At 41.8% G+C, this 24,542-nt stretch overlaps 2 protein-coding genes across 6 annotated transcripts in view; one reads left to right on the forward strand and one right to left on the reverse strand.

The window, feature by feature from the left end:
• The window catches only part of STPG1 (sperm tail PG-rich repeat containing 1), a 68,564-nt gene extending 68,020 nt beyond the window's left edge, over positions 1–544 (reverse strand). The window contains exon 1 of one of the 4 annotated variants that reach the window (XM_083173616.1): positions 31–544. The gene's annotated coding sequence lies outside the window, so the exon portion shown is untranslated. Of the gene's footprint in view, positions 1–29 lie in introns of all 4 variants that reach the window. The other 3 variants (XM_083173613.1, XM_083173614.1, XM_083173615.1) reach the window with 3 other exon arrangements.
• Positions 462–22,790, forward strand: NIPAL3 (NIPA like domain containing 3). Of its 2 annotated transcripts, none has more exons than XM_083173611.1 (12): positions 462–751; positions 3,990–4,228; positions 6,620–6,688; positions 8,215–8,386; positions 9,858–9,917; positions 11,439–11,560; positions 13,292–13,388; positions 14,651–14,786; positions 17,660–17,748; positions 18,481–18,544; positions 19,602–19,696; positions 22,398–22,790. In XM_083173611.1, the coding sequence occupies exons 2-12, from the start codon at positions 4,139–4,141 to the stop codon at positions 22,583–22,585; spliced, it is 1,182 nt and encodes a 393-aa protein (XP_083029737.1). In that variant the 5' UTR covers positions 462–751; positions 3,990–4,138; the 3' UTR covers positions 22,586–22,790. The 2 variants fall into 2 exon arrangements, with proteins under 2 accessions (XP_083029737.1, XP_083029736.1); XM_083173610.1 differs by having other exon boundaries at positions 465–751; positions 11,415–11,560.
• The last annotated feature ends 1,752 nt before the right edge of the window (positions 22,791–24,542 follow it).

Raw genomic sequence — 24,542 nt, forward strand, 5'->3', positions numbered from 1 at the left:
ATTGCTAGATATATTGGTAAGGATAGTTACCTTGCTCTCTGCGTAACTGATCTATAAAAACACATGGCACAATAGCAGCAGGAGTGTGTGTATACTAGTTACTTGGCAACTCCATAACCAGCGCAGCCGCGGAAGTAGGCACAGGATACCGCCATCTTACTACACCCAGAGAAGGCAGCGCAGCAGGTACAGCGCCGGCGCGGCACAGCCACAAGGGCGGGGATTTAGTATTGACGTCTAAATAACGCAATATTTATGACCGTCTAAATAACGCAGTATTTATGACCAATCCTACAGCCACGCACTTACTGGAGGGTTATATACAAAGTAATATTACTCATTCTACAACCAATGAGCTTCTGAAAGACGGTGATACCGGCTACATAACACAGTAGTAATATTGTCCAGATCTAATTACGATAGAACCCGGCGTAACATAATAATGCGCTTATTGTTACGCCGGGTTTTATATCGTAAGTGTAAATAGTGTAATGAGATCATCGATGACGTCAAGGCGTGACCGGTTCGGCCAGATACTCCGCTGCCCCACTTCCTGGATCTCCGCCCCAGTTAGTGTCCGCCTCCCTCTCGCTTTGCACCAATGGAACCTACCTTTCGCTCACACTGACTACTAGGTTTCTGTTGACCATTGCGATGGACGGCTACAGCAACCAATCAGGAAGTAGCTTGACGGGCCCGCTGGTGGAATAGCAGTAGCAGTAGCTAGTGAGTGTCTGCTAGAAGCTTACAGGTGAGACCACTGCTGTAGTGTGATGGATGACTGTATAACATTTGGTGCCGCTGAAACTCGTTATTGTATGTTATTTTCTACTGATTGTAAGAATAGTGTACACTTCTACTTAGTGATGTTAGTATAGTAATATACGTAGAAACCCTGTACAGTATGGTGTTTACAAATTGTTCACATGTGAAGGAAGATGACTGATTGCATGGAAAGGTGCAGTATCTTAGGGTGCAGTCCCAAGAACAACAAAGTAATATAATTAAGAACATAAACTAGCTCTAAAACGGCAGTGTTTTTTTTCACCTGATTATTTTCAATTGCCCCCCCAAATGTTACTAAGTGGGCTAGACCCCACGATAGACGTCAACCCGAAGCGTGGCGAGCGCCGGCGGTGCGCGTCCTCCGACCTTTTCATTCCCCTACTATCCACTAGGGCGTGGAGTGAGAATAGAATAGTGTGGCGAGCGCAGCGAGCCACCGAGCCCGAAGCGTGGCGAGCGCACGCGTATAACTTCACAGGTATACGCGTCCCCTCGCGGGGCTCGCTGCGCTCGCCACGCTTCGGGCTCGGTGGCTCGCTGCGCTCGCCACACTATTCTATTCTCACTCCACGCCCTAGTGGATAGTAGGGGAATGAAAAGGTCGGAGGACGCGCACCGCCGCCCCTCGCGGGCTCGCTGCGCTCGCCACGCTTCGGGTTCACGTCTATCGTGGGGTCATGGCGGGCACATAAAAAATGTGAAATGGGTCATATTGGCCCATTTCACCTTTTTTATCATTTTTCCCTATGTGAGATGGACTTAATCAAGTCCATCTCATCTTGTGCCATTATAATGGCACAAGACCGACAAGATCCTCCCGATTTCAATGTTAAAAGATTTTTTAACATTGAAGTCTATGGAAAAATCGGGTCAATCGGTCGGTCGCATCGCGGCCGATTTTAATTGGTCGCGACCGACCGATTGACCCGATTTCTGTCAATCAAAGGGAAAAAATTGTAAAAAATCGGCCACATCGTGAGGATCGTGTCCCTTAATTAAGAGCCACGATCACTCACGATTGTGGCCGTTCTAGGAAACAAGTACCCAAATATTAATATAACTTTATATGTGTGTAATGAAACTCAAATGCATTTTGTGTTTAGGCTTGTGTCCCATCGCCCAAGAAATCTTATTTTGGTGTGAAAATACTCCAAAACATTTAAAAATCCTAAACACTTCTGGTAACAAAGGTTGTGATATAATACCCCTTTCACACAGCACAAAATACCCCCTGTGATGCTCTGCCTTGCCCTCCCAATGATGTCAGCGACTTGACTCATTGGCGGGTCACTGTGGGAGCTTAACCTTGCAAATGCCGGGACAAACCTATGTCCAAATCCCAGGTGTGAAACGCCATTTGCGATGTGAAAGCAATACAAGATACAAGGTTGTATCACCTAATACTCCACAACACTTGCAATTGTAAATACCATTGAAATTGAATATGACTGGGTATTAGCAAATAAAGTGGTAAGGTGCTTGAAAGCTTGGGTTTTGCCCCGATGTATCCATTTTTAATACTTTTATTTCTACAGTTACTATCTTCTATTTCTTAGGCACCACAAAATGTATGCCTCTTCCACACAATATGTAACACAGTAACCAATATAGATAACAACATAAATACATTGCACATTATCGAACACTAGAAAGCATAAATACCAACATTTCCCTAAACCATATGCAAATCGTGACAAGTACAGGGGAAAGGGTAGGACAACAACTTGCTAGAGAAAACATGTAGAGGTTAGTTGCAGGCCAAGGCACAACATCTCTCAGCGATCCTGTATCCATCTTATGGATGCACTTACATTGCCTGAGTCACTAAAGGGAATGAGACAAAAGACAATGGCCCTTATTCTGATCGGTGCGGATATATCCGCGTGCGTTCGGGCCGCCGATGTTTTGTGTCTGCGCATGTGCAGAGGCGTCTCTGCGCATGTGCGAGCGGGGCGTACGGCCAAATCCCGCATGATATGTGAACACTCCGAACAGGGGGTGGAGAGGGTCGTGAAGGGCTATTTGGGCTCATTACCATATGCATACACCCCGCGTTTCATGGGAGTTCCCATGAAAACGCTGGGCGTACGTATGGTAATGCGGCCGTGATGCACGTGTAGGGGGCGGATATATGACATCGCCGGATGTCAGCTGCCCGCCCAGATCCCTGCTTTTGCACGGAAAAATGCCCGTGTGGTTTGAGGTTGCGGGAGCTGGTGGAGCACTCGGTCCTGCATTCGATGGTCTGCGACCATCGAATGATGGGGGAGGTTCCCTTAGATGGAGGAGGCGTATTCCGTGAAAAATACACGTGCGGTCCGTTCGGCCAGCTTCTTACCGCATACGGACGGAGTTGACGATCCGTATGGAAGGCGGGGTTTCGCACGCACGGTCCTGGCCGCATAATCGGCTCTGGCCGCACCAATCAGAATAAGGGCCCATGAGCACTAGTGGTAAGCATAGTGCGAGGGCCGTGTTGTAGAACGCGCATTTTAAAGTAGGAGTGGATACAAAGCTTTTGCCTTTTACGATAAAGTACTTGGATTTTGGCTTTTATAATGGAGGCATCTACAGGAGTGGGTACGGGATACCGACAGTGAGAATCCTGACTGCCTAAAGTTCCAACAGGGGTGCTCTACTAAACTCCCCCCCCCCCCCATCTCCCCACCATGTAGCCTAACCCTAACCGGCAAACTTGGAATTCCAGCATTGGTATTTTAACTGGTGCTAAAATCTCAACACCTGTTATCTGTCCACCGGGATGCCAAAGTTTCCACTATACATTGAGATGAGTGAAATAATTTTGTTCAGATTAGGTAAATCCAGTTGTGGGGACAACTTGAATCTGACCAGTCATATATACCAGAAACCTATCCAGATGGGGTTGAGTTTATGCTTGTGCCTCATGGACACGAAGAAAGCAGAGACCTAGGCAAAATCTGGTGGAGCCATTTTGAAATTTGCATTGGTGTCTGGCCTTTCTGTGTTCCATTTCTGAACATCAAATAATGCTTTGACAGTCTATAGAATGGTGATGGTAACTTCTTTCTTGAGCAGTTGCCCTGCATTTAATAATTATTTTTGCCTACATTTTACCAGTAAACTGTCTTTCCTTCAATTCATATAATAGATAACTTCATATGTACTTATTTGTAATAATAACTATAATGTAAATTTTTGTTATTGATGTGTTCATCTGTTAGGACAAGATGCCTATATGGGTCATTGTATATTGCTACATATGAAGAAGAATTTATGATGAAAAGTCAGGAGTGTTTCTGTATGAGGGCCGGAATATATGTTTTGCGATTGGAATTGAAGATACAGTAAAAGGGACACATATTGAGAGACCATGGAGAAAACTGTCGTCCCTGCAGTTGTGATCGATAAATTGGTATACACCACTGTAGAAACACCTGTCGATCATTACTTTTCATACAAGGTAAAGTTTCCAGAGAGCACGTTTTGCATATTTATCTATATCCATTGATGTCTTTTATAATCCCACAATGCAACATCTTTTGAAGGATTTTCTTTATTATATAAATTCTGTGATGTCATGAATATTTTTTCTTTTCATTTTGAATCTTTATCATATCATTGTTTACAATAAATTGTAGCACTTTACAAATAGAAAGAGACAGAGCGGGTTATTCCGGTTTGTGCGCTTGCATGGGAGCGTGATGTTTATTATCTGCACAGGGTGCAAGTGGCCACGGTGAACTGAGTGTTGCTGGAACGCCCAGTTGTGGGAGTATCCCAGTGGCATGCAAATGGATGTTTATGTAAAGCATCCATTCACAGCCAGTGCGAATGTACAAGCCTTGCGAATGGTGAGCCGGCGTACCACCATGCGCAAGGCAGGATCTGGTTCACTCGCAAGTATCTGAGCGAATCAACCAGAAGAACCCCCATTGTCTTTATCATTTGCATGGATTTGTGAGGTGATTGCAGTGAGAAATTTAGATTTCTAATCAATATAAGAAATAGGTAATCTTCTCCATCAGGGTTCAGGTATTGTCATGTGGTGGCCGGATGTGTGTCACTCACATGCTGTGTTGTAACATCTATGCAAATCTAGCTCGGTGACACACAGTACAAAGTACTCGCTGATAAGAGTTTCTGCGGTATGAGTACAATTGTGACCTTTTCATTGAAAGACTGGAAACCTTGTACAAGTTCTGTGTGATAGATCATGTTGTTCATCACTGCACTATTTCAGGGGGTCTCATGGGAGATCCATTGCCTTTTTAAAAGAGGCACCTAAAGCTACAGGAAAGGTTTCTCTCCAATACACACTGCAGTGAAATAAAGTTTAAATACATTGCTACTTTGCCATGAATATTATTGGAGTGCTTTGCTAATGGACGGCATTCTTTGTGACCATAACATTAGCATACCTCCCAGCATGACCCATTCCAGGAGGGACAGGATACTCTGTTCCTGGACTTCCTTGTCAGTGGCAGTTGCAGACGTGGGACTGCACCACTGTCTAAAATTAGGGGGAGCCACACCTGCCGGTGTCCTGGACTGTGGTGTTTGGGGTGGCAGTTGCTGGGGCTCCACTATCTGAATTTTAGACTTTGCTGCAGCCTCACCTCTGCAACTGCCACTGGCAGGGAAGTCCAGGAACAGAGCATCTTGTCCCTCCTGGAATGGGTCATGTTGGGAGGTATGCATTAGAACAGGGGTCCTCAAACTATTTTGCTCTTGGACCCTATTAGACAATAAAAATAATTACGGGACCCCAGCAAGTGAATGTAGAAGGTCATCACATGACGTGTAGTCAGCAGACAGTACCTACATGGCAGCATTATGGAGGCACAAAATGATGGGAGGAGTCTAAAATAACAGAAAATTTAACAGTTCTTTCAGACTCCTTGAATTACTGACTGAGATTAGAAAAGTCATCAGCCTGATGGTCAGCAACATGGAGTCGCGACCCCATGCTGAGAAGGTCAGGACCCACAGTTTGAGAACCGCTGCATTAGAATATTTATACATATAAAGTCCAGCAAATCTTCTCCTGTCTTGTATTGTGTATTTAAGTTATTGTAAATTATTTTTGAATGAATTACAGAAGTTAAAAAAAAATCCTAATTGTATTAAAAAATAATTGTTCTGTTACAGTGTGCAAGCTGTCATAGGGGGGGTATTCAGTCTGGGGGTCATGGCTGTTGAGCCGTTGTCGGCAGAACGAGCCCGTCTGCTTGTGAAGTCAGGCTCGTTCTGCCAAGCTCCCCTGTTAAATGCTGTCAGGGAAGACAGCATTGAATAGGGCCCGGCGGCCATCTCCCCCTCAGGAGATGGTCACCGGTTATTGAATTCCCACCTTAGCCACTTAAACTCACTGTTAAACAGGCACGTTATCGTATTGTTGACCTTCACAAGGTCAACAATCAGGCGGGCGGTGGCATGATGTTGAATGGGGCATACCATCGTGTTACTAATGCAGTCTTCAGCATTGTATGATGGTACAAGCATCCTGTTTAGAGTTGTACAGCTGACATGGTTAATATGCTGGTGATTGCATTAGTAACATGACTGTTCAACATCACTCTGCCTCCCTTCTGATTGTCAACCTTATTAACGTGGCTCACCCTTTTCAACGACATACCAGGATTTTACTTTTATAGAGCTGTACACAATTCTCTTGTGTAACCTCAGAAAAATAATTATTTAATAGTAAACATTTTGTGTTTAAAGAACAGACCATTTTGTAAAGCATAGAACCTAGAGATTATGCTGCTCTGGTAGCGTCAAACATACAATCGGAAGAAACTGCAAGCCATAATGCAGTCATAACAAACAGAGGTCCGTTTTATTTTTTCAGGAGAATCTTATTGGATCTCTACTGGCCATATTTGGACATCTACTTATCAGTATTGCACTAAACCTACAGGTAAGGATTTTTTTTTTTTACTGATGATCATGACCATACATCAGACACACTGAGCTGCATCGCCAGTATCTGGCTCAGGAACCCCACTCTTCTGCTACTAGCTGGGGTAATAGAGGCAATTAGTTTAGTATATATATTGGTTTTACAAGGCATTATCTGATTAAGGTGGCCATACACACGCAGATTTATCTTCAATTCTGGCTGGTTGGAACAAAAACATGGTTATGGATGACAGCAAATGACAGTTGACCATTTGCTTGGAAATGCTGTAAAACTGACAAACTGTCACTCCTCCATAACCATGTTTTTGTTCCAACCAGCCAGATCTGAAGATAAATCTTACTAGTGTTTGGGCACCTTGAGAGAACCGGTCAGAAACGGCATGAGCGTGAATCTAGGAATGGGCCGATTGACATTGACTAACCTAGGTTACGGTCATGTGACAAAGGCAAGTTGTGTAAATGTACAGTAGTAACTGAAGCAAAGGGAATCTTTTATTCAACAAATAATTCATACTCTGTAACTCACGTAACCCCTGGAGGCATTTAAATTACAGAGAACTGCAAAGCATACAACTACTTTGTTTACTCAGCAAGGTAGAGATGGCCTCTTGGCTATTAATATAATCATGCTATTAGGCTCTAGCACACTTTACCAAGTTTCTGAACAACACAATACTGTAGAAGTAGATCATGTTTCCTTTACAGGGCTGTACAAACAGGTGAAGGCTGAAATTCACTGCCTATAAGATTCAGTTTTTAATCTATATGATGAGATCTTTCAAACCGTGGAGAAGTGGCTGTAGCAGCTATTTATTGTTTTTCTTTTATCTAAACATGGTCCATTTTATGTTTATCGAAGGCATCAAATACTACAATATTACAACACCACATTGTAGTTATATCAACACAAATGGTATATCTTTTTGTTTATACCAAGTAGTGAACAATTAATAAATGGCCTATCTAACAGCTAGCAAATTCATAAGGCAATATCGGCACGATACGTAGTTTCCGGCCAAATCAGAAGGACATATGGGGCATAACCTTCAATGTGTATGCCCAATATGTGGGCCATGCTGCAAGGCCAGTTGGGCGATATCTCATGCAACCTGGTGTATACTAATGAAAGACATGACATATTTGTTTCAGTCCTTTTATTAGCTCAATCTGATGTGTAACCAGGATCTGATATATTAGCCCGTAAGGCCGACATACAAGCGTGGGTTCCCATTGCGCAGTGTGTGTACCTAGCTCTAGGCAATTGTTATAATCACATTTTGTTTTTTAGCATATTTAGTTTTTTAAAGGCCATAATTCAGAAGAATTGGAACCATGACTTTAGGCTATTATTGCCATAAAACAAGGTCCACCCTTTCAGTTTAGAATATAGAGGCTTGCCTCCTGTGCAAACCAATATTGTAATATTAAGACCACCTTATCCTTTATTCCCTTCTAACAGGCATGGTTTGTTGCTTGTAATAAGACGGAGTACAAGTTATAACTAACCACATTTTTCATTATTAGAAATACAGCCATGTACGGTTGGCTGGCTCCAAAGACCCTCGTTCATACTTCAAGACGAAGACGTGGTGGTTTGGTCTCTTTCTGATGATACTGGGAGAGATAGCTGTGTTTTCATCTTATGCTTTTGCTCCCCTGTCTCTTATTGTTCCTCTTAGTGCCGTCTCTCTTGTTGGTGAGTGCAATAGTCTAAAAGGCTGTCATGTTGTCTGGCTCACCTCTTATTGTGTTGTCTCTACTAACACCTTTGATTAGGCTTACAGAAGTGCCACCACCTGTTGAATAGAGCAAAAACACTTAAGGCCCCCATACATTAGTCCGACTTGTCCTAAGGACAAGTCGGACCTGATTTCCCCCTGCAGCTCCCCGGGAGGGGGACACACGATTTGGCACTTGATGTGCCAAGTTTTGCAAATGATACATCGCATGCGATGTTTAATTTGCAACTCCCGGGGAGCTGCAATGTGGAGCGAGCAGGGGGGCCGGGGACATCGAGGTGGCGGGCGGGGGATGCTGCAAGGCGGCTGGGGGGACAGACGCACGCTGCTAGTAGTGCGGACGCTGCGGGGGACACAGGCAGCAGTAACATAGAGCCGGGTGGAGGGAGCCGGGAGCTGTCAGTACTGAAAAAAAAAAAAAAGCCCATACAATGAATGGGCAGCCTGTGATTGGCTGAGCGCTCTCTCAGCCAATTGCTGACAGGCTGAGAGAGCGCTCAGCCAATCACAGGCTGCCCATTCATTGTATGGGCTTTTTTTCAGTGCTGACAGCTCCCGGCTCCCCCCGCCCGGCTCTATGTCACTGCCGCCTGTGTCCCCCGCAGCGTCCGCACTACTAGCGGCGTGTGTCTCCCCCCCCCCCTTCCCGGACGGAGCATGACAGCTCCCTGCTCCGGCTCCCCCTGCCGCCCCCCTCCCTCGCCGGCGTCCTCAGAGTCCCCACGGCTGCACATAAGATTTATCTTATGTGCAGCCGGTCTGACGTCCCGACTCTGACCCGATGCGGGACCGCGCATCGGGTCGGACCGGGTGTCAAAACCTGCAATTTGGTCCGATTTCACTGCCCGATCCATCTGGATCGGGTAAAATAGGGGCCAAATCGCATAGTGTATGGCGGCCTTTAGTTCTACCATACAGATTGGTCTTTACTGCTGTGTGTGCAAATATTAACCGTTTACTTATCGTATTTCTGGAGTTATTTTGTTTGACCTCCCTTAAACCAGACTGAGATCCACACATGTTCCTTTATAGTGATTTAAACAATGGCGTGTTCAAGTGCTGGTATTGACGTCTTTGAAGTTTTATTATGTTAGGGGTTATTTTTGCCTGTGCAATTAAAGAGCTCTGCTTTAATACTGTGTTATTTAACATTTTCCTGCTCAAATTGCCTATAGCAATAGTCAGGGCCAACTGGCTTAACTTATCCTTGTGCAACAATAATTCTGGATGGACTAAAATCTCTAAGCCTCCAAGACATCAATTGGATCTGTCTGTGCATATTGTTCCTGGAACCATTTCACTTTGGCTCATCTGTGTTGCTAGTTCTGCCATGTGTTCTGTTTGTTCAAGCATCCTTCAAACTTGGACAAGGTCAACGTAGATGCTCCTTATCCCAATTGAATGTGACCTGTTTTTCTTCCTTCTCAGCTAGCTCAATCATAGGCATTATATTTATTAAAGAAAAATGGAAACCAAAGGAATTCCTGAGTGAGTACAACATTTATAGCAGTAATACTATACTTTGTTCATCTGACCTGTATTTTTAATTTGCATGCATTAAAACTAATTAAGAATAAAAAGCATAATATGGATGATTCTGAGGTGGCAGTAATTGTACACATGTGATGTGCAGAGATTTAGATGTGAGAGGGGAATGTCCAAAATCTAATCTAATCTAAATTGCAGTATTAAACTAAAGCTGCCCAGTATATGTGGTGTCTATGCAAAAGCAGGCAGTATTTACCACCACAGTCTGCACAGATATACTGAATCAGACCCCGTGTATTCCCAGTCACATTTTTGGAAAATCTAATTTATTCATGAGCACAATTATAACCTATAAATGATGGTAAGAGCTTGATTCGTTAGCCTTTGAGAATAGTATGTTATAGTTTCCAATATAGTGCTCTAAGACAGGGGTCCTCAAACTATTTTGCTCTGGGAACCCATCAGACAATAAGAATAATTACAGGAAAGTTGCCCCAGAATGGTCGCCATACAGTAGTCAGCAGACCGCACATACATGGCAGCATTGTGGAGGCACAAACTGATGGGAGGAGTCTGAAATAAACAACTCAACAGATTTTTCAGACTCCTTGAATGAATCACTGGCTGAGATTAGAAAAGTCATCAGCCTGATGGTCAGCAACATGGAGTCACGACTCCATTCTGAGAAGGTCAGGAGCCACAGTTTGAGAACTGATGCTCTAAGAGATGTGTACAAAAAAACTACCTAAAGTGCATACAGTTATATATGTTTGGTCTCATTTTCTTATTGCAGTTGTGCACACAGACCAATTTACCATTTGTTTCATCTATACATAAAACCCCTTAACTAAACTAGTGTGTTTTTGACTCGCTTGAGACATATACACAAGGCCTGACTCTGTATGATGTCTGGGTCTGCTCTCCCATATCCAAACTGGAGCAGTTTGATCTTATAGATGCATACACTTTAGGACAGGGCTGGGCAATTGCGGCCCTCCAGATGTTGATGAACTACACATCCCAGGATGCTTTGCAATAGTTTTGCTATGTGGACATGCTGAAACTGATGAAAGGCATGCTGGGATGTGTAGTTCATCAACATCTGGAGGGCCGCAATTGCCCAGCCCTGCTTTAGGACATGCGTATAATCACATTAGCATTCTGTTCCCAGCGAGTTGACAAATGGCAGTGAGTGTCAAACTAATAGGAAGAAGTAACTATTTTATGCCCTGCTCTGTGTATGTACTTTATTTAAACATCTTGGGAGATAATGCATGGCATGGGCTTTAGCAATAATATTTGATTATGAATAATCAGGTTTTTTTTCTCTTTCAACTAATCAAAACTTATTTATGTTCTCTATTGTGAACAAAAATCTTTTTCATTCACTTTTACCACGACTTCCTCATTACATGAATATTTTACTAACACATTTTCAACTAACCTGGCCATCTCTGATTATATATGTGTGTGTGTTCTCTCTCCATCCTCCCGAAGGACGTTATATCTTGTCCTTTTTAGGCTGCGGGTTGGCTATCATTGGCACATATTTGCTGATTACATTTGGACCTAACAGCCACGAAAAGATGACCGGAGAGAATATAGTCCAACATTTAGTGAGCTGGCCTTTTTTGCTGTACATGGTATGTTCCATAGCTATATTACCTGTCCTCTCCATAACCATTAGGGAACATAACTGGATAACGAAACCAAAGTCTAGTCTGTAGAGCCGGAGTCAGGAGGCGCATGCAGGCCGCATGTTTATGTAGTTGTACTATTTGTTATGTGTATAAAATTCAGATAATCCTACAGCATATATGTTAGCTAGAGAGTATGCACAAAGCTGCTATTGCATACGGGACCGATGGTATCAGAATTGAGAGGCAAAGCGATGTGCGGTGAATAGGCGGTGGCTGAAGTCTTGCGCTTGTTATTGGAGTGGCACAGTATACTAGGGAAAACCGCTACATTCCGAGATGCGGAGCTGCTTCCACAGAGACTGTGTTCAAACTGCGAAACTGCACCTGCCATAGGACAGACGAACGTTTCAACAGTGCACAAAGTAGTGGGCTGATGGTCGACTGTCTAGAACTATCAGCAGTGTTACAGCATACAGATGCTGATAGTGGGTGTCCTTTATGGCTTGCATATTGAGGCGCATTTGCATATAATCGCAGTCGCAACTCTGGCACCAGACTTAAGCGCATGCAGCAGCGACCACCTCTTAACCCTTTGAGTGCTAACATCTCTGTGAGAGATGTGCAATTTTATGTGCTAAAAATGCCAGCGTAGTGTACAATTGTTATATAAATTAAAATAAGATTATATTTCCTCTATAAGGTAAACATTACCGGCCATTATGATGACTAAAAATGTTTGCTTGCCAATTTTCACACCTATTTGGTATCCAGACTATTTGTCTACAACAAGAAGATAAGACAGCCATTAGGTCGACATGCCATTAGGTTGACAGTGTCTAGGTCGACAGTCAAAAGGTCGACATGATTTTTTTTCACTGTTTTTTGAGCCGACATGTGCCGACAGGCGGTATTTCATGCTCTACCATCCACTACGGAGTGGAGTTAGATTATAATAGTGTGCCCGAAGCATTTCGAGCGATGCGAGGGGCTGCGGTTCACTTCAAACTGTGTCCATGTCGACTGTCTCGACATTTGGGTCAAAAAAACAGTAAAAAAAAACCATGTCGACCTTTTGACTGTCGACCTAATGGCATGTCGACCTATTGAGTTGTCGAACTAATGGTGTCGACCTAATGGCTGTCTATCTTCTTGTTGTAGACAAATGGTCCCGCATCCACCTATTTTGGCAAATTAACTTTGCTCTCAAAGGGTTAATTAGGGCCCATAATGTGGATCAGTCTGATCACATAACTGAATGCCTAGCATTCTGTTTCAGAATTTCTATTCTATATTTTCACATGAGACTGACTATCTTGAACTCCGGATTAGTAATGTACTTTATATAGGGATAATACATTTTTTATGTATTCATCCCTGTGTTTACTTACAAAAAAACAAAGAACCCTAAAGCACTTGGTACGTTTTGATATGTTGCTTTACGCTGTATTTTAACTGTTTAAGAACTGTATGTGTTGGGACCATATGGCTTTCGGATCATGAGCAAGACTCCAAAACAAAATAAATTTGCACTTCTTCTATGTTCTTTACATAGAGAGCGATATTTATAATACCCTTTCTATCTCAACCACTGTTCATATAGTCAAATGCATGCTGAAATAATACTAAAGTTGTATATATTTTATTTGCAGTTTAGCTGCTATATATATATATATATTTTTCTTTTTTGATGATGTTCACCTTGCTATGAATTAATAGTAATTTATTTCTTTTTAGCTTATAGAAATCCTTGCCTTTTGTTTCCTGCTCTATTACTACAAACAGAAGAATGTAAATTACATGATCGTCATATTACTGCTGGTTGCTTTATTAGGTAACTGTTGCTACTGTTTTTGCTCTACTGCTCCATCAACTTTATTAATGGCATACATATTCTACAAAAGGCACTAATTAAGGGATACGGTCAATGCATGTCGACACGTGAAATAAGTCGACATGGTTCAGGTTGACAGTGTTGTGTCGACAATGGGAAGGTCAATGGGGTATATTCGATCCTGGGCTGGCCCGACAGCTGTGACCCTGTCCTGTTCTCGGTTGGCTTGACTGTGATTCCGTAGGCAGGATTCAATGTCCCGCCTGCCGAACTCCGAAAAGGGGGCGTAGCCATGAGATACGGCTGTGGATCATCGAGCTGCAGCCGTGAGCTGAACAATCCACAGCCATTCTCGGCAGAACAGGCCCGACTGCCATTGACTATAACCCCGTCGCTATTTCCCCCTTCGGGAATAGTGGCTGGAGATTGAATACCCCCCAAATGTTCACATGAGTTTTTACTGTTTTTTTGTTTTGAGCTGACGTGTCAACAAGCGGTATTTTGTGCCCTACCAAAATAGTGTGCCGAGCGCAACGGGGCACTTCCAAAGCATGGTGAGCGCATGTGGTACACTTTGACAATGTCCATGTCGACGTTCAAGATACAAATCAGGAAAAATGCACGTCAACCTAATGCTTGGCTTGTGTCAACCTATTTCACATGTCGACCTAATGTGGATTGACCCATAGCCCTTAGTAGATTGTGGCCATTGACATATGCATGTGTGTTTTACTGAGTAAATTGGTTGGATGGTCTGATGAAAAAGTCGGTTTGGTCTATAGAGTACCATTTTAGTTGCATAATAGTTGGTCTGGTCTATGGCTGGCTTACAGCAGTGTATACACCTGGAACATTTTTACAAACAATGGGATAGTCCTTCCAGTTTTACTAACAATCATACGATTTCAGAACACACAGTTTCCAGCATTCAACTCTGCAATTATTAGTCTAATCACCCGATCTAATCAATTAAAATGTTCTTTAAATAATAACCCAGCATATTGTGTTGTTGTGTACATATTATTTTAGATTACATCTCGACTACCACAAAAACTTGGGTTTTTGCTGGTGCTTCCTGGGTCACTGACCTGGGTTACTTTCCAAGGTTCCTTTTTTCCACTGAGGTGCGACCCGGGTAGAACTGGAAATAAAATTCTGTGGCAGTGGGAAAGGAGTACAAGGAATGTACCAAATTTTTGTATAATTTTTTTTTTCCCACAGTGTGCATCATTGAAATATTTTATTTATTTTTTTTATTCTAGGCTCAATAACGGTTGTCACTGTAAAAGCATTAGCTGGTATGATCCTTGTCTCCATACAAGGCACCATGCAGCTGGGATACCCCATTTTCTACATCATGTTTGTATGTTTGGTGGCTACTGCCATTGCACAAGCATCGTAAGTATCTCATGTTTATTAAATAGTTTTTTACGATTTCATTTTAATTCGTCTTTGGGGGGTATTCAATCCCACCAGTGACAGTCCGAATTGTCGAGCATTTGTTTTTCTCGTTTTGCTCGACATGAATATTTAGCTCGACAAGTCGAGTTCTCGCCTATTCAAACTGTAATTTCAATCCCACCAGTAACAGTCCGAATTGTCGAGCATTTGCATGTGTTTTTCTCATTTTGCTAACTGAAAATTTAGCTCGACAAGTCGAGTTCTCCCTTGCTCGACAAGTCGAGTTCTCCCCTGCTCGACAAGTCGAGTTCTCCCCTAGAGAGGAAAGTGGCAATTGTCAGAGATAGGCTTCATTTTTATAGTCAATTATATTAAAGTAGATATCTTGTTAAAAATGAAAATTCTCTTATAAAAACCATTTCCAAATCAGCAGACTGCACAAAGCTGGTATCTCCCTGAAGTCTCAGTACAGGAATGAGAGCTCTGAGGTAAATTGCAATGCATTGCATTGCATTGTAGTAGTAAACAAAAGAATGGCAACAAACAAACATTGTATCCTGAGTAATTCTGCCCCAGCATGGATACAAGGGACCTAAACATAGGTGTTTGGTCAAACCAGAAGTAGACATAAATAGACATGTATACAGAAGACTTTCAATGGGCAAAATGCAGCACAGTGATCATGAAAGGTGAGCAGAAAAAAAGATAATACTTCTTATATGCCAAATGGAATAATTTAAACAAATGCGTAATAATACAAGCTGAAAACCAATGCTGACAATGGAATAATGGGTTAAAGCATACCATATAAACATGCAGCAAATGTAAAGTTAATCAAAAGAGGAATATTTAGCAAAATATCACAAAGACAGAAGTCAAGATAAGCACTACAAACATTAGTACAATCCTGCATATACATTTAACACAATTTATGAACATGCAACAAGAGAAACTCCCTTGTCACGACAGAAATAATTGTCGAGTTAAATTTGAGGGAAGAGTGATTTCAAACAGTCGAGGTCAGGTGAATTCTTTGACATTGAATAGGCTGCAGGAATTATCTCGACAGATTTTACCCAAAATAACTCGACAAGTCGAGTTATGTTCAACTCGACAGTCGAGCAAACCGAAAACCAAAATCAGGTGAGCTCTGCTCGACAAGTCGAGAAAACTAGACAATGAATAGGCGACCTCATAAATAACCAACCTCTCGTCGAGAAAACAACAAAGCTCGACAAAAATAAGGAGCTCGACAGACATTGAATACCCCCCTTATTCTGGGATAACTGTTTCCTGGGGTAAACCATTGGCACTTGGCAATAAAGTTCTACAGAAATTCATAATCTAATAAAGTTTGGGAATTAGCTTGGGAAGAATTGTCAAAATCTGAATGCAAGTGACAGCCAAAACAAAGCAATCTCTAGCCCAGTACATCATAGTGGAACCCCTATAACAAAACGAAAAGGTCTATTTGTGCATATTAAGCATAGAAGGACTACAACTTTATTATCAATTTAACATTTATCATAAATTGCAATTTAATGATTAATATATAAGGTCACCATACTCAGCACAGTAACAAGTGCTCCTGGTGCCATGTGCTGACCCGTTTTCTTTATATGTGATGCCGTTGCATGCACCCTGCAAGCCAGAAGTGCGGGCAATGGTATGCTATGCCTACAGAGCCTTTGGTCACCCATCATAGTAACGGCACTAACCATAAACTTCCCTTTAATCCTGGACATCTGTGATATATACAGGTTCTGTTAGTAGTTACATTCAAGCCTGTATTACTGTACACTTTGTTTTAATCAGAACCTATGTAATATATTGTCCAAGAGTCGGCAATCAATAGTAACAATTAAAGTACATGCCTGGTGCCCTCTGTGAGCCACGCTTCACTGTGCACTGCTTACATATACCTAGGGTGTCAGTGGCATTTTGGACTAGAAATATAATCATTCCATGCAATGCTTTAATGAGAGTTTTTGCTAAGCCATATGGTATGGTTTGACAAAAATGCTCATTAAAACCTTTACATTTTGCTCTTAAATTTGTGGTATGGAGTAATTATTTTTCTGGTTTGGAGTGCCACTGACCTCCATGATATATATAAATGTTCTATTTCTATTCTCCTTCTTCCCTCCTTTTTTTTTTTTTACCGGACACCTCCAGCCCCTCTCCACACGTGTACCTCTACTTCCTCCACTGCCTAGCCACCCCCCTTTCTCTGGCACATTTATACCTTATTCAATTTCATTAATTATTCGTATGTGTCAAATTGTCATTGGTCAGTCTGCCTTCAATCATAATGCTGTCTAATTTTGAACAGAATGTAATTGTTACATACATTAGTTTGTTTTTGAAGTGGTACTTCAGTCCCTGCTATGCTTGCTTCATGATCTCTTCTGTTAGATGACTTGTCCTTGCTCCAGTTCAGGTAACAGTAGTTCCAGATTATACTGCAAAACCCCACTAGGTGGTGCTGCATGCTTTTTCAGTCCTCATTGCGTACTCTGGGCCTGATTCAGCATGGATCACATAAGATAAGCCGCAGCTAATTATATTTGATCCATAGCAATACCACCTCCTGCCTGTATTTGCGATTGCTTAAAACTGCTTGCAGTTGTGGAGGAACCATGATGCTCCTCTGCGACAGGAAGTCTGACCTTACTCGGACTGCCAGGCACAGGGCAGCTTGTGAGGCCAAGGAAACCAAACCCTCAGCAAACTGCTTGTGCCATCTTGGGTAAGTCGGGTATCTGGGTGGCCATAAGTCAAAATTGAATGAATGAAAAATTAAATATAATATATATAATCTACATTTATGAGTGGCTGTTTTAAGTCTGTTTGCAAATTTTATCTTGCAGATTTCTGAGCCAGGCAGCTCAGCTTTATGACTCTGCGCTACTTGCAAGTGTTAATTATATACTTTCTACCACACTTTCTATTTCTGCAGGTAAGCTTACAGTGGATGAGTATATTGTAATATGCTACAGTTAGTGGGGTATTCAGTCCCAGGGTCACGACTGTCAGGACGTCCCTAGACCAAGCGTCTTGTAGGAGCATTCCGGACAGTGCAGGCGTATCTCAACCTCTCAACCAACAGTGTTCGAGCTGCAGCTGCTGCATGATGTCACACACAGCAGCTGCGATACGTAACCTGGCCAGCCTGTGTCTGGCTTCACAGCCGTGGGCAGCCGGTAATATGCAAGCACTTCCATTATATAGCGAAGCGCTCACACTTTAGCGATGTGCCCACTAAATTTTGTTGGAACAGCCCCGGATCCAGCGAACGGGTTACTCCCCCCTCCTCTAGCCTAATGCCGATAGTTTTGCATAAGTGCAACTGTCTGAAAAAGGCCCTATGTTGGGTAAAGAAATGGAGTATGGAAGTCCGTTAATACATGAATCAGGCCACTGTCATACAGTACTTAATGTAATATTACTGTGGAACACAGGGCCCCAGATATGCCTTGCAGACCTTCTGAAGACTCCAAGCCTGTGATCAAACGCAGAATATACCAAAATAAGAAATTGCTTTGGGCAGATTCATTTATGTGCTGAAGTCACTATACAGATAATTGTACCAGTGCAAGCTCACAGTGAACTGAAACTGCCCTATTGTATACATGTCTTCATATTACACTCTTTACACTCTTTGGTGCGTAATGTTATTTCATCATCTTAGGTGCAGTATTTTACATTGACTTTCGCAACGAAGATGTCCTGCATCTATGTATGTTTGCTTTGGGGTAAGTATCCAAATGTAATAATTACCTTTTAAACGGTGCTGCCTATAATTTGTATTTGGGTTATTGCTGTGAATGTCTTGAAGCAAAAACTGATATGTAATCCAAAGATGGTGGAAAAATAAAATGTAACTTGATAAAGAGGCGTTCTTAAAGACTAGATAGGTTATAATATAACTTTTATTAGGCTGATGTGTAAAAGAAGTAAGGATAAACAATAAGCATATATAAAGACTATGCACAGTAGGAATACTAATTACCTAAATGGTACATATATTTGATATGTGACAACAATACGGTTTTAATAGAGTTCAAAGTCATATAATTGAATAATTGTAGTTAGTCACACCTGACATAATTGTTCTGTTTTTATATCCTTCAAAAGGGGACAGTACAATTATTATTTTTTTTTTTTTTTGCTTTACTGAATGTGTAGAGCAATGGCTTCCAAACTGTGGGCACTTGCAGACGTGCCTTGGATTGGTGGTCAAATTATTTGTGGGCAAGACCAGTGTTCCCTCTAAGCTGTGCGCGTGTGTGCGCGCACACAACTCGACGAGCATGCGCACAGACATTACAACAGAGCGCACAAAGCAGCAGTAGTCCCCTTTTTGCAGTTGTGGACTCAATTAATGTGTGTTTCATCCCTTAACTACATTGTCTGCTGTGTTGTGAATGTTTAATATCATTTTTAAGTAAAGTTAACACAAATGCTGAACGTCATTTTCCAGTTATATATAAGTGACGAATACAAATTTAAATTTTCTTCCAAAGCTGCACAGCCAAAATCTTTTGCCGCACACAGCCTTCATAAAATTAGAGGGAACATTGGGCAAGACCAATTCACCAAGTGAATATGTCCCTCACGTCACCTCACAACTGACCCTAATGATGTCATAGAAACACAATTTCCTTAAATTTACATATCATTTTTTTTTTCATTCTAGACTTCCAGCAAAAATATTGTTTTTATTTTTTTTACATACCTTGCAAAAATGACTAATGAAAATGGATTGAGTTGCTTGAGTGTAATCCTATTGATTTTTTTTTCTCTTCCAAGGTGCCTAATTGCCTTCTTGGGTGTATTCCTTATTACGAGGAATAGAAAGAAGACAAAAGCATTTGAACCCTATGTTGCCATTAATTCCATGCCAGGTAAAGCATCAGTTACTTGCCATAACAATAGCACCAGTCCTATATTATCCTTCATAAAAAGGTGGAGAGTACCAGTGTAATTTGATTCATATATACTACATGGTCAGAAGCATATGGTACCTGAACATCACGCCAATACTGTATTTGTATTATTGTGCCATGGTTTTGGAATAAATTACTCAACAAGCATTTAGTGTGCTAATAAACTATGGCTGCAGTCACACTAAACATCCCTTATTGTGCCATGTCCTGGGCAACTCTTTGTTCTACCTTCCATATAGTGCAGCTTATACCCCTTTCACACTTACACAGCCGGGTCATACCCGGGAATGTGTTCCCGGACGCTTCCTGGGAATGTACCCTTTCACACTGCACTAAGACCTGGGATTGACCCCGGGACAGCCCCATTCACACTGAGCTTGGGAAATCCCTGCAGATACATATGCATGTCATTAGAAGTGGACTCCAGTGCTCTGAAAGATGACATCAGCATTTATGAGCCCAAGAAAGCTCCAATCAGCAGCTTTTTTAAAGTCCTGTGTACCCGATCCCGGGTACAGGACCATTCACACTGATCGCATCCCGGCTCGATTCCGGAATCTACCCAGGTCAGGACCTGGGTACAAATCCCGGAATGCTCATCCCGGGATATTCTTTCAAGACCCTTTCACACTAAGCTAAATCCCGGGTTGATGCGCGTTCATGTGCAAAAACCCGGGATAAAATGTAAGTGTGAAAGAGGTATTAGTCTCAGTCAAGCAAAGTGCTATGTAGTACCTTTTACCATGCCAAGTTCCATTTGTGTTTCACATTACCACTCTGTTGCAAACCGATATACACGTGTTGCACATCGCAATAATCCGTGCAGTCTCATGAAGTGGTTTTGTTACATTTTATTTTATTTATTTATTTACAGTTTCTTATTTAGCGCAGCAGATTCCGTTGCGCTTTTGCAACTAAAATCCACATTTAAGCAAAATAGAGGCCACACTTAATGACCTGGCTCACACCATGCATCTCCTGTGTATGAGGACTCATCTGCATGTAGTTGGTCCCCCATATACTACTACAACAGTCTGTACTGTTCTGGGATTGCATTTAACTACAAGAATATTAATGAGGTTTGGCATTGAAAATAGGTGATAATGACTCACGGTCAGGGGTTAATGGAATAGGGTGATGGAATGTTCTTATTTTTAAAGCAGCAACCATTTACAAGGCAAAACCAACCTGGTTTAGCGTAGTAAATAATTGCCGCTTTACAAATATGGCCATTGTTCCACAAACTCCAGAACCTGCAGCTTCTCACACATGATTACATTTACCCCTCAGTGCAGGGTGGTAGTTCCATACTTGCCTACCTGACCCTCTCCATTCAGGAGAAAATGCTCTGTTCCTGAACTTTCCTGGTAATGTATGATTGCCATCTCCTGTGGGGAGCTAGGTAAAGGTGTTTTTCACCACAGGTGCTGGCAATTATACATTACCAGGGAAGTTCAGGAACAGAGCATTTTCTCCCGCATGGAAAGGGTCGGGTAGGCAAGTATGGGTAGTTCTCAGAGGCAGTGGAAGATTCCAAATGTAATCTGTTTTATATACATTTACTGGGTATAAATACAGGAAGTTCCTTTTCAATGCAGTCTTTTATTCCTTTCTACCAGTTTAAAAAAATTCACATGCATGTCAGACAAAACATCAAAATCGAGGCAAAAAAACAAACTGTATCCAGACTGGTCATAGAGAGACTCCTCATAGACAGTCATATGGTTGACCATTAATGTTCAAAAGTCAACAGAGTTAAAGGTCGACACAATAGGTTGACAGGGTTTAAAGTATCAACATGCATTTTTTTACAAAATTTTCAGCCGACGTACTGACAGGCAGTATTTCATGTCCTACCACCACTTAGGCGTGGAGGGAGAATAAAATAGTGTGCAGCAAGGCACCGAGCTCGAAGCATGACGTACGGAGCGAGCCATGCGAGGGGACGCGGTACACTTAGTGTCCATGTCGACCTATGTCGACATAGACACCCCAAAAAAACCATTAAAAACTCATGTCAACCTTTTTCCATGTCAACCTTTTGAATGTCTTCCTTTTGACCATGTTGACCTTTTTGAATATCGACCTTAAGACTTTGTCGACCTTAAGACCTTGTCGACCTTGGGGCTGTCGACCATATGACTTTCTATGATGAGTCTGTCTATGATTTATACCATAACTAAAACAAACATTTTTTCATTATAGAAATTTTTTTTTTTTATAAATCACTCACAAAAACATATCTCTTGATTTAATTCTACTGAGCTTCATAACAGACATTAGAAAAAAATGGAAGCATGTAACACTATAGAAAGCACTAATCATTTCCAGTTCTCTGTAAAAAAAAAAGAAATAAAAGCTTGTTCATTATTAAAAAAAAAATATGAAACCATGACCTGTCGGTGGTAATTGTACTTCTGGTTTATCAGTTTTGAAATGACCTGGGCGGAACAGACGCACAGCTTAAAAATAATTACCATGAGTGCATTAATGTTTGGATACACAAAGTGTGCTCTTAATGCTTAAGTACAGCTTTTGTCCAGTTTGAAATGAGCCCTCGTTCCCCCCCTCTATATGTAACTTATGTTGTGTTGCATGCAGCCAGTACACAGTGTAGAGTTGTCTAAGTTCTAATCAGATGTACTGTTCTTTTCTATAGGTGTGAGTAACATGCATGATAATGGAAGTGCAATTCAACCTGACTTTGGAAGCTCATTTTCCTATGGAGCTCTACAAAGCAATGACAGTTTATCAGAAATCTACACAATGGCCACCCTGCCAGTCGTGTCAGAAGAAGCTTCATCTGCACCGCCTTATAAGATACTGGAACATGATAAAAATGAATAGCCTTTATTACTAAGAATTAAAATGTTCAAAAAATGTACAGTAGAGATGTTGCTTTTAGTCTTCATTTTTTCCATCTGTTGTTTGTTTTGTATTTTGCTTTTTTTTTTTTTAACATAGCAATTTGTGTTCTGTTTTGCTCTGTTGTGATCGATTATTTAAAATGTACTTATTGATTAAATCAATTTGGATTTAGTAGACCTACTAACTTATTTTTATGCTGCTTTTACTGGGTGGGGATTTTAACTGATATCTGTTAACAATAGCCTGCTCTTTCCCGATTACAAAAATAAGTCTTTCATAACTAAAAATGACAGTAATTGTAACAGAGAAAGTACAGAAGTCCATGTAGGTGAATGTACCAGTTCAGGAAAATATGATGATATATAATCAAACAAAAGAAATAGCTTTATTTGTGTAAACTCTGAAATAATATAGGCTACAGGAAATTAAAGAAAGGGTATATGTTCCTGCTTAATGTGATGGCCTTACTGATAAGGTCAAAAATTTAGAAGCGCTGAACCAAGATGATGTATACCGTAGACAAGAGTGGTGAAAAAATACCAATCCTGTTGCCACACATGCTTGAATTTATTCCGTCCTGGCCAACAGGAGGCAAATATGGAAGAATAAGTGGAGATCTGCAGTTTTTGTTTCTTAGTTGCTTTAATATGTCGACCACCTTGACCTTTAGCAAAAATACCTAATCCCCCCCCTGTGAAATCTGTAATACAGTATGCTAGATCTTTCCTCTGTTGCGTAAAACAAAGTTAAAAGTGCCTTCTTTAGTATAGCACTTGAAATCTTTGGGCAGAATCCAATTTGCACCCTTCTGTTAGAATTGAATCCCCCCTTTTAGTCTGTTCTGTTTGTACTTGTATTTAAATGTATGTATTTATTTAAATCTGCTGTTCTTATACACAGAGTTATTGATAGCATTATATTTCTCTAATTGGTATTCAGAACACTGACACTGTACACATGGCTCATAAGTGGCTTTAATGTGCCCGTATCGCATTCCTTAACACCTTATACAACCCACTAATCAGTGGTGCTTTAAGAGAGGAGGAGGAGGCCCGTGTGCAGCCTCCCCCAGCGAGGCCCCCTTTTCTCTGCCAGGAGCAGTGTCTTGCTGCCCACCACTAGAGTCTGAGCACTAGGGCACTCAGACTCTATTGTGCATCCGCAAACATCTTGAACAAATGGCGTGGCGGGCATTTTTCAGATGATTCCGCCACTGCTGCTGCCTTCATCAATAGACTCTAGTGGGTAAGTTTAAGGAATTGGTGCAATGTGGGCCCCCGTGAAACTCAGGGGCCCGTGTGTTCTACACACATTGCACGCATTATATATACGCCATTGCCACTTATACAGTAACCTGGCCTGTGTCTTGGCTGAAGGGGCGTCATTACCATTTGGTATACGAAACTATTCTAAAAGTTTCTCTTTAAGGTATACAGTATATTCAATTGATGCCGTTTCCATTCTGAAATTCTTTTGCTGGGATGGATCTGGCATCTATTATTCAATGCAGTAGCCAAATCCAACGACTGATTTGGCCGCTGATTGATGCTCACCTGGCTGGAGTGGGGACCAGGTGAGTGCAGCAGCCGGGATGGGGCCGGGTAAGTTGCTCTCAACTGGCACGGCGGTGGGTACGGGAGTCGGCAAGTGGCTATGGGAGGGTGCGGGTGGCAGCGGACAGGAGGACGGCGCCATGTAAACTGCTGTTGCTCACGTGGCGCCGTCCTCCCTGCCTCAATCCGGCATCTTTTTATGTCTGATTGAGATTGGTGTTTCTGTCAAAAGCATGTGGATTAGTAGCTAATCCAAAACAGTTTGACCTGCCCAAAAAAAAAACAGATCGTATTGAATAGATTGAAACCCCTTCCGATCTATTCATGTCAAAAACTGCCGTCTTTTCGGCAAGACGGCAATTTCGACCCTCATTGAATATACC

This window comes from Crinia signifera, chromosome 2 (genome assembly GCF_055691185.1).
Source record: "Crinia signifera chromosome 2, ASM5569118v1, whole genome shotgun sequence".
Taxonomy (NCBI): Eukaryota; Metazoa; Chordata; class Amphibia; order Anura; family Myobatrachidae; genus Crinia; species Crinia signifera.

Excerpts from the sequence above, each read along its gene's own strand:
- NIPAL3 (XM_083173610.1), top strand. The coding sequence starts at position 4,139 with ATGGAGAAAACTGTCGTCCCTGCAGTTGTGATCGATAAATTGGTATAC. Across the intron at positions 6,689-8,214 it reads GTATTGCACTAAACCTACAG|AAATACAGCCATGTACGGTT; the intron begins GTAAGGATTTTT and ends TTTCATTATTAG. Across the intron at positions 8,387-9,857 it reads TAGTGCCGTCTCTCTTGTTG|CTAGCTCAATCATAGGCATT; the intron begins GTGAGTGCAATA and ends CTTCCTTCTCAG.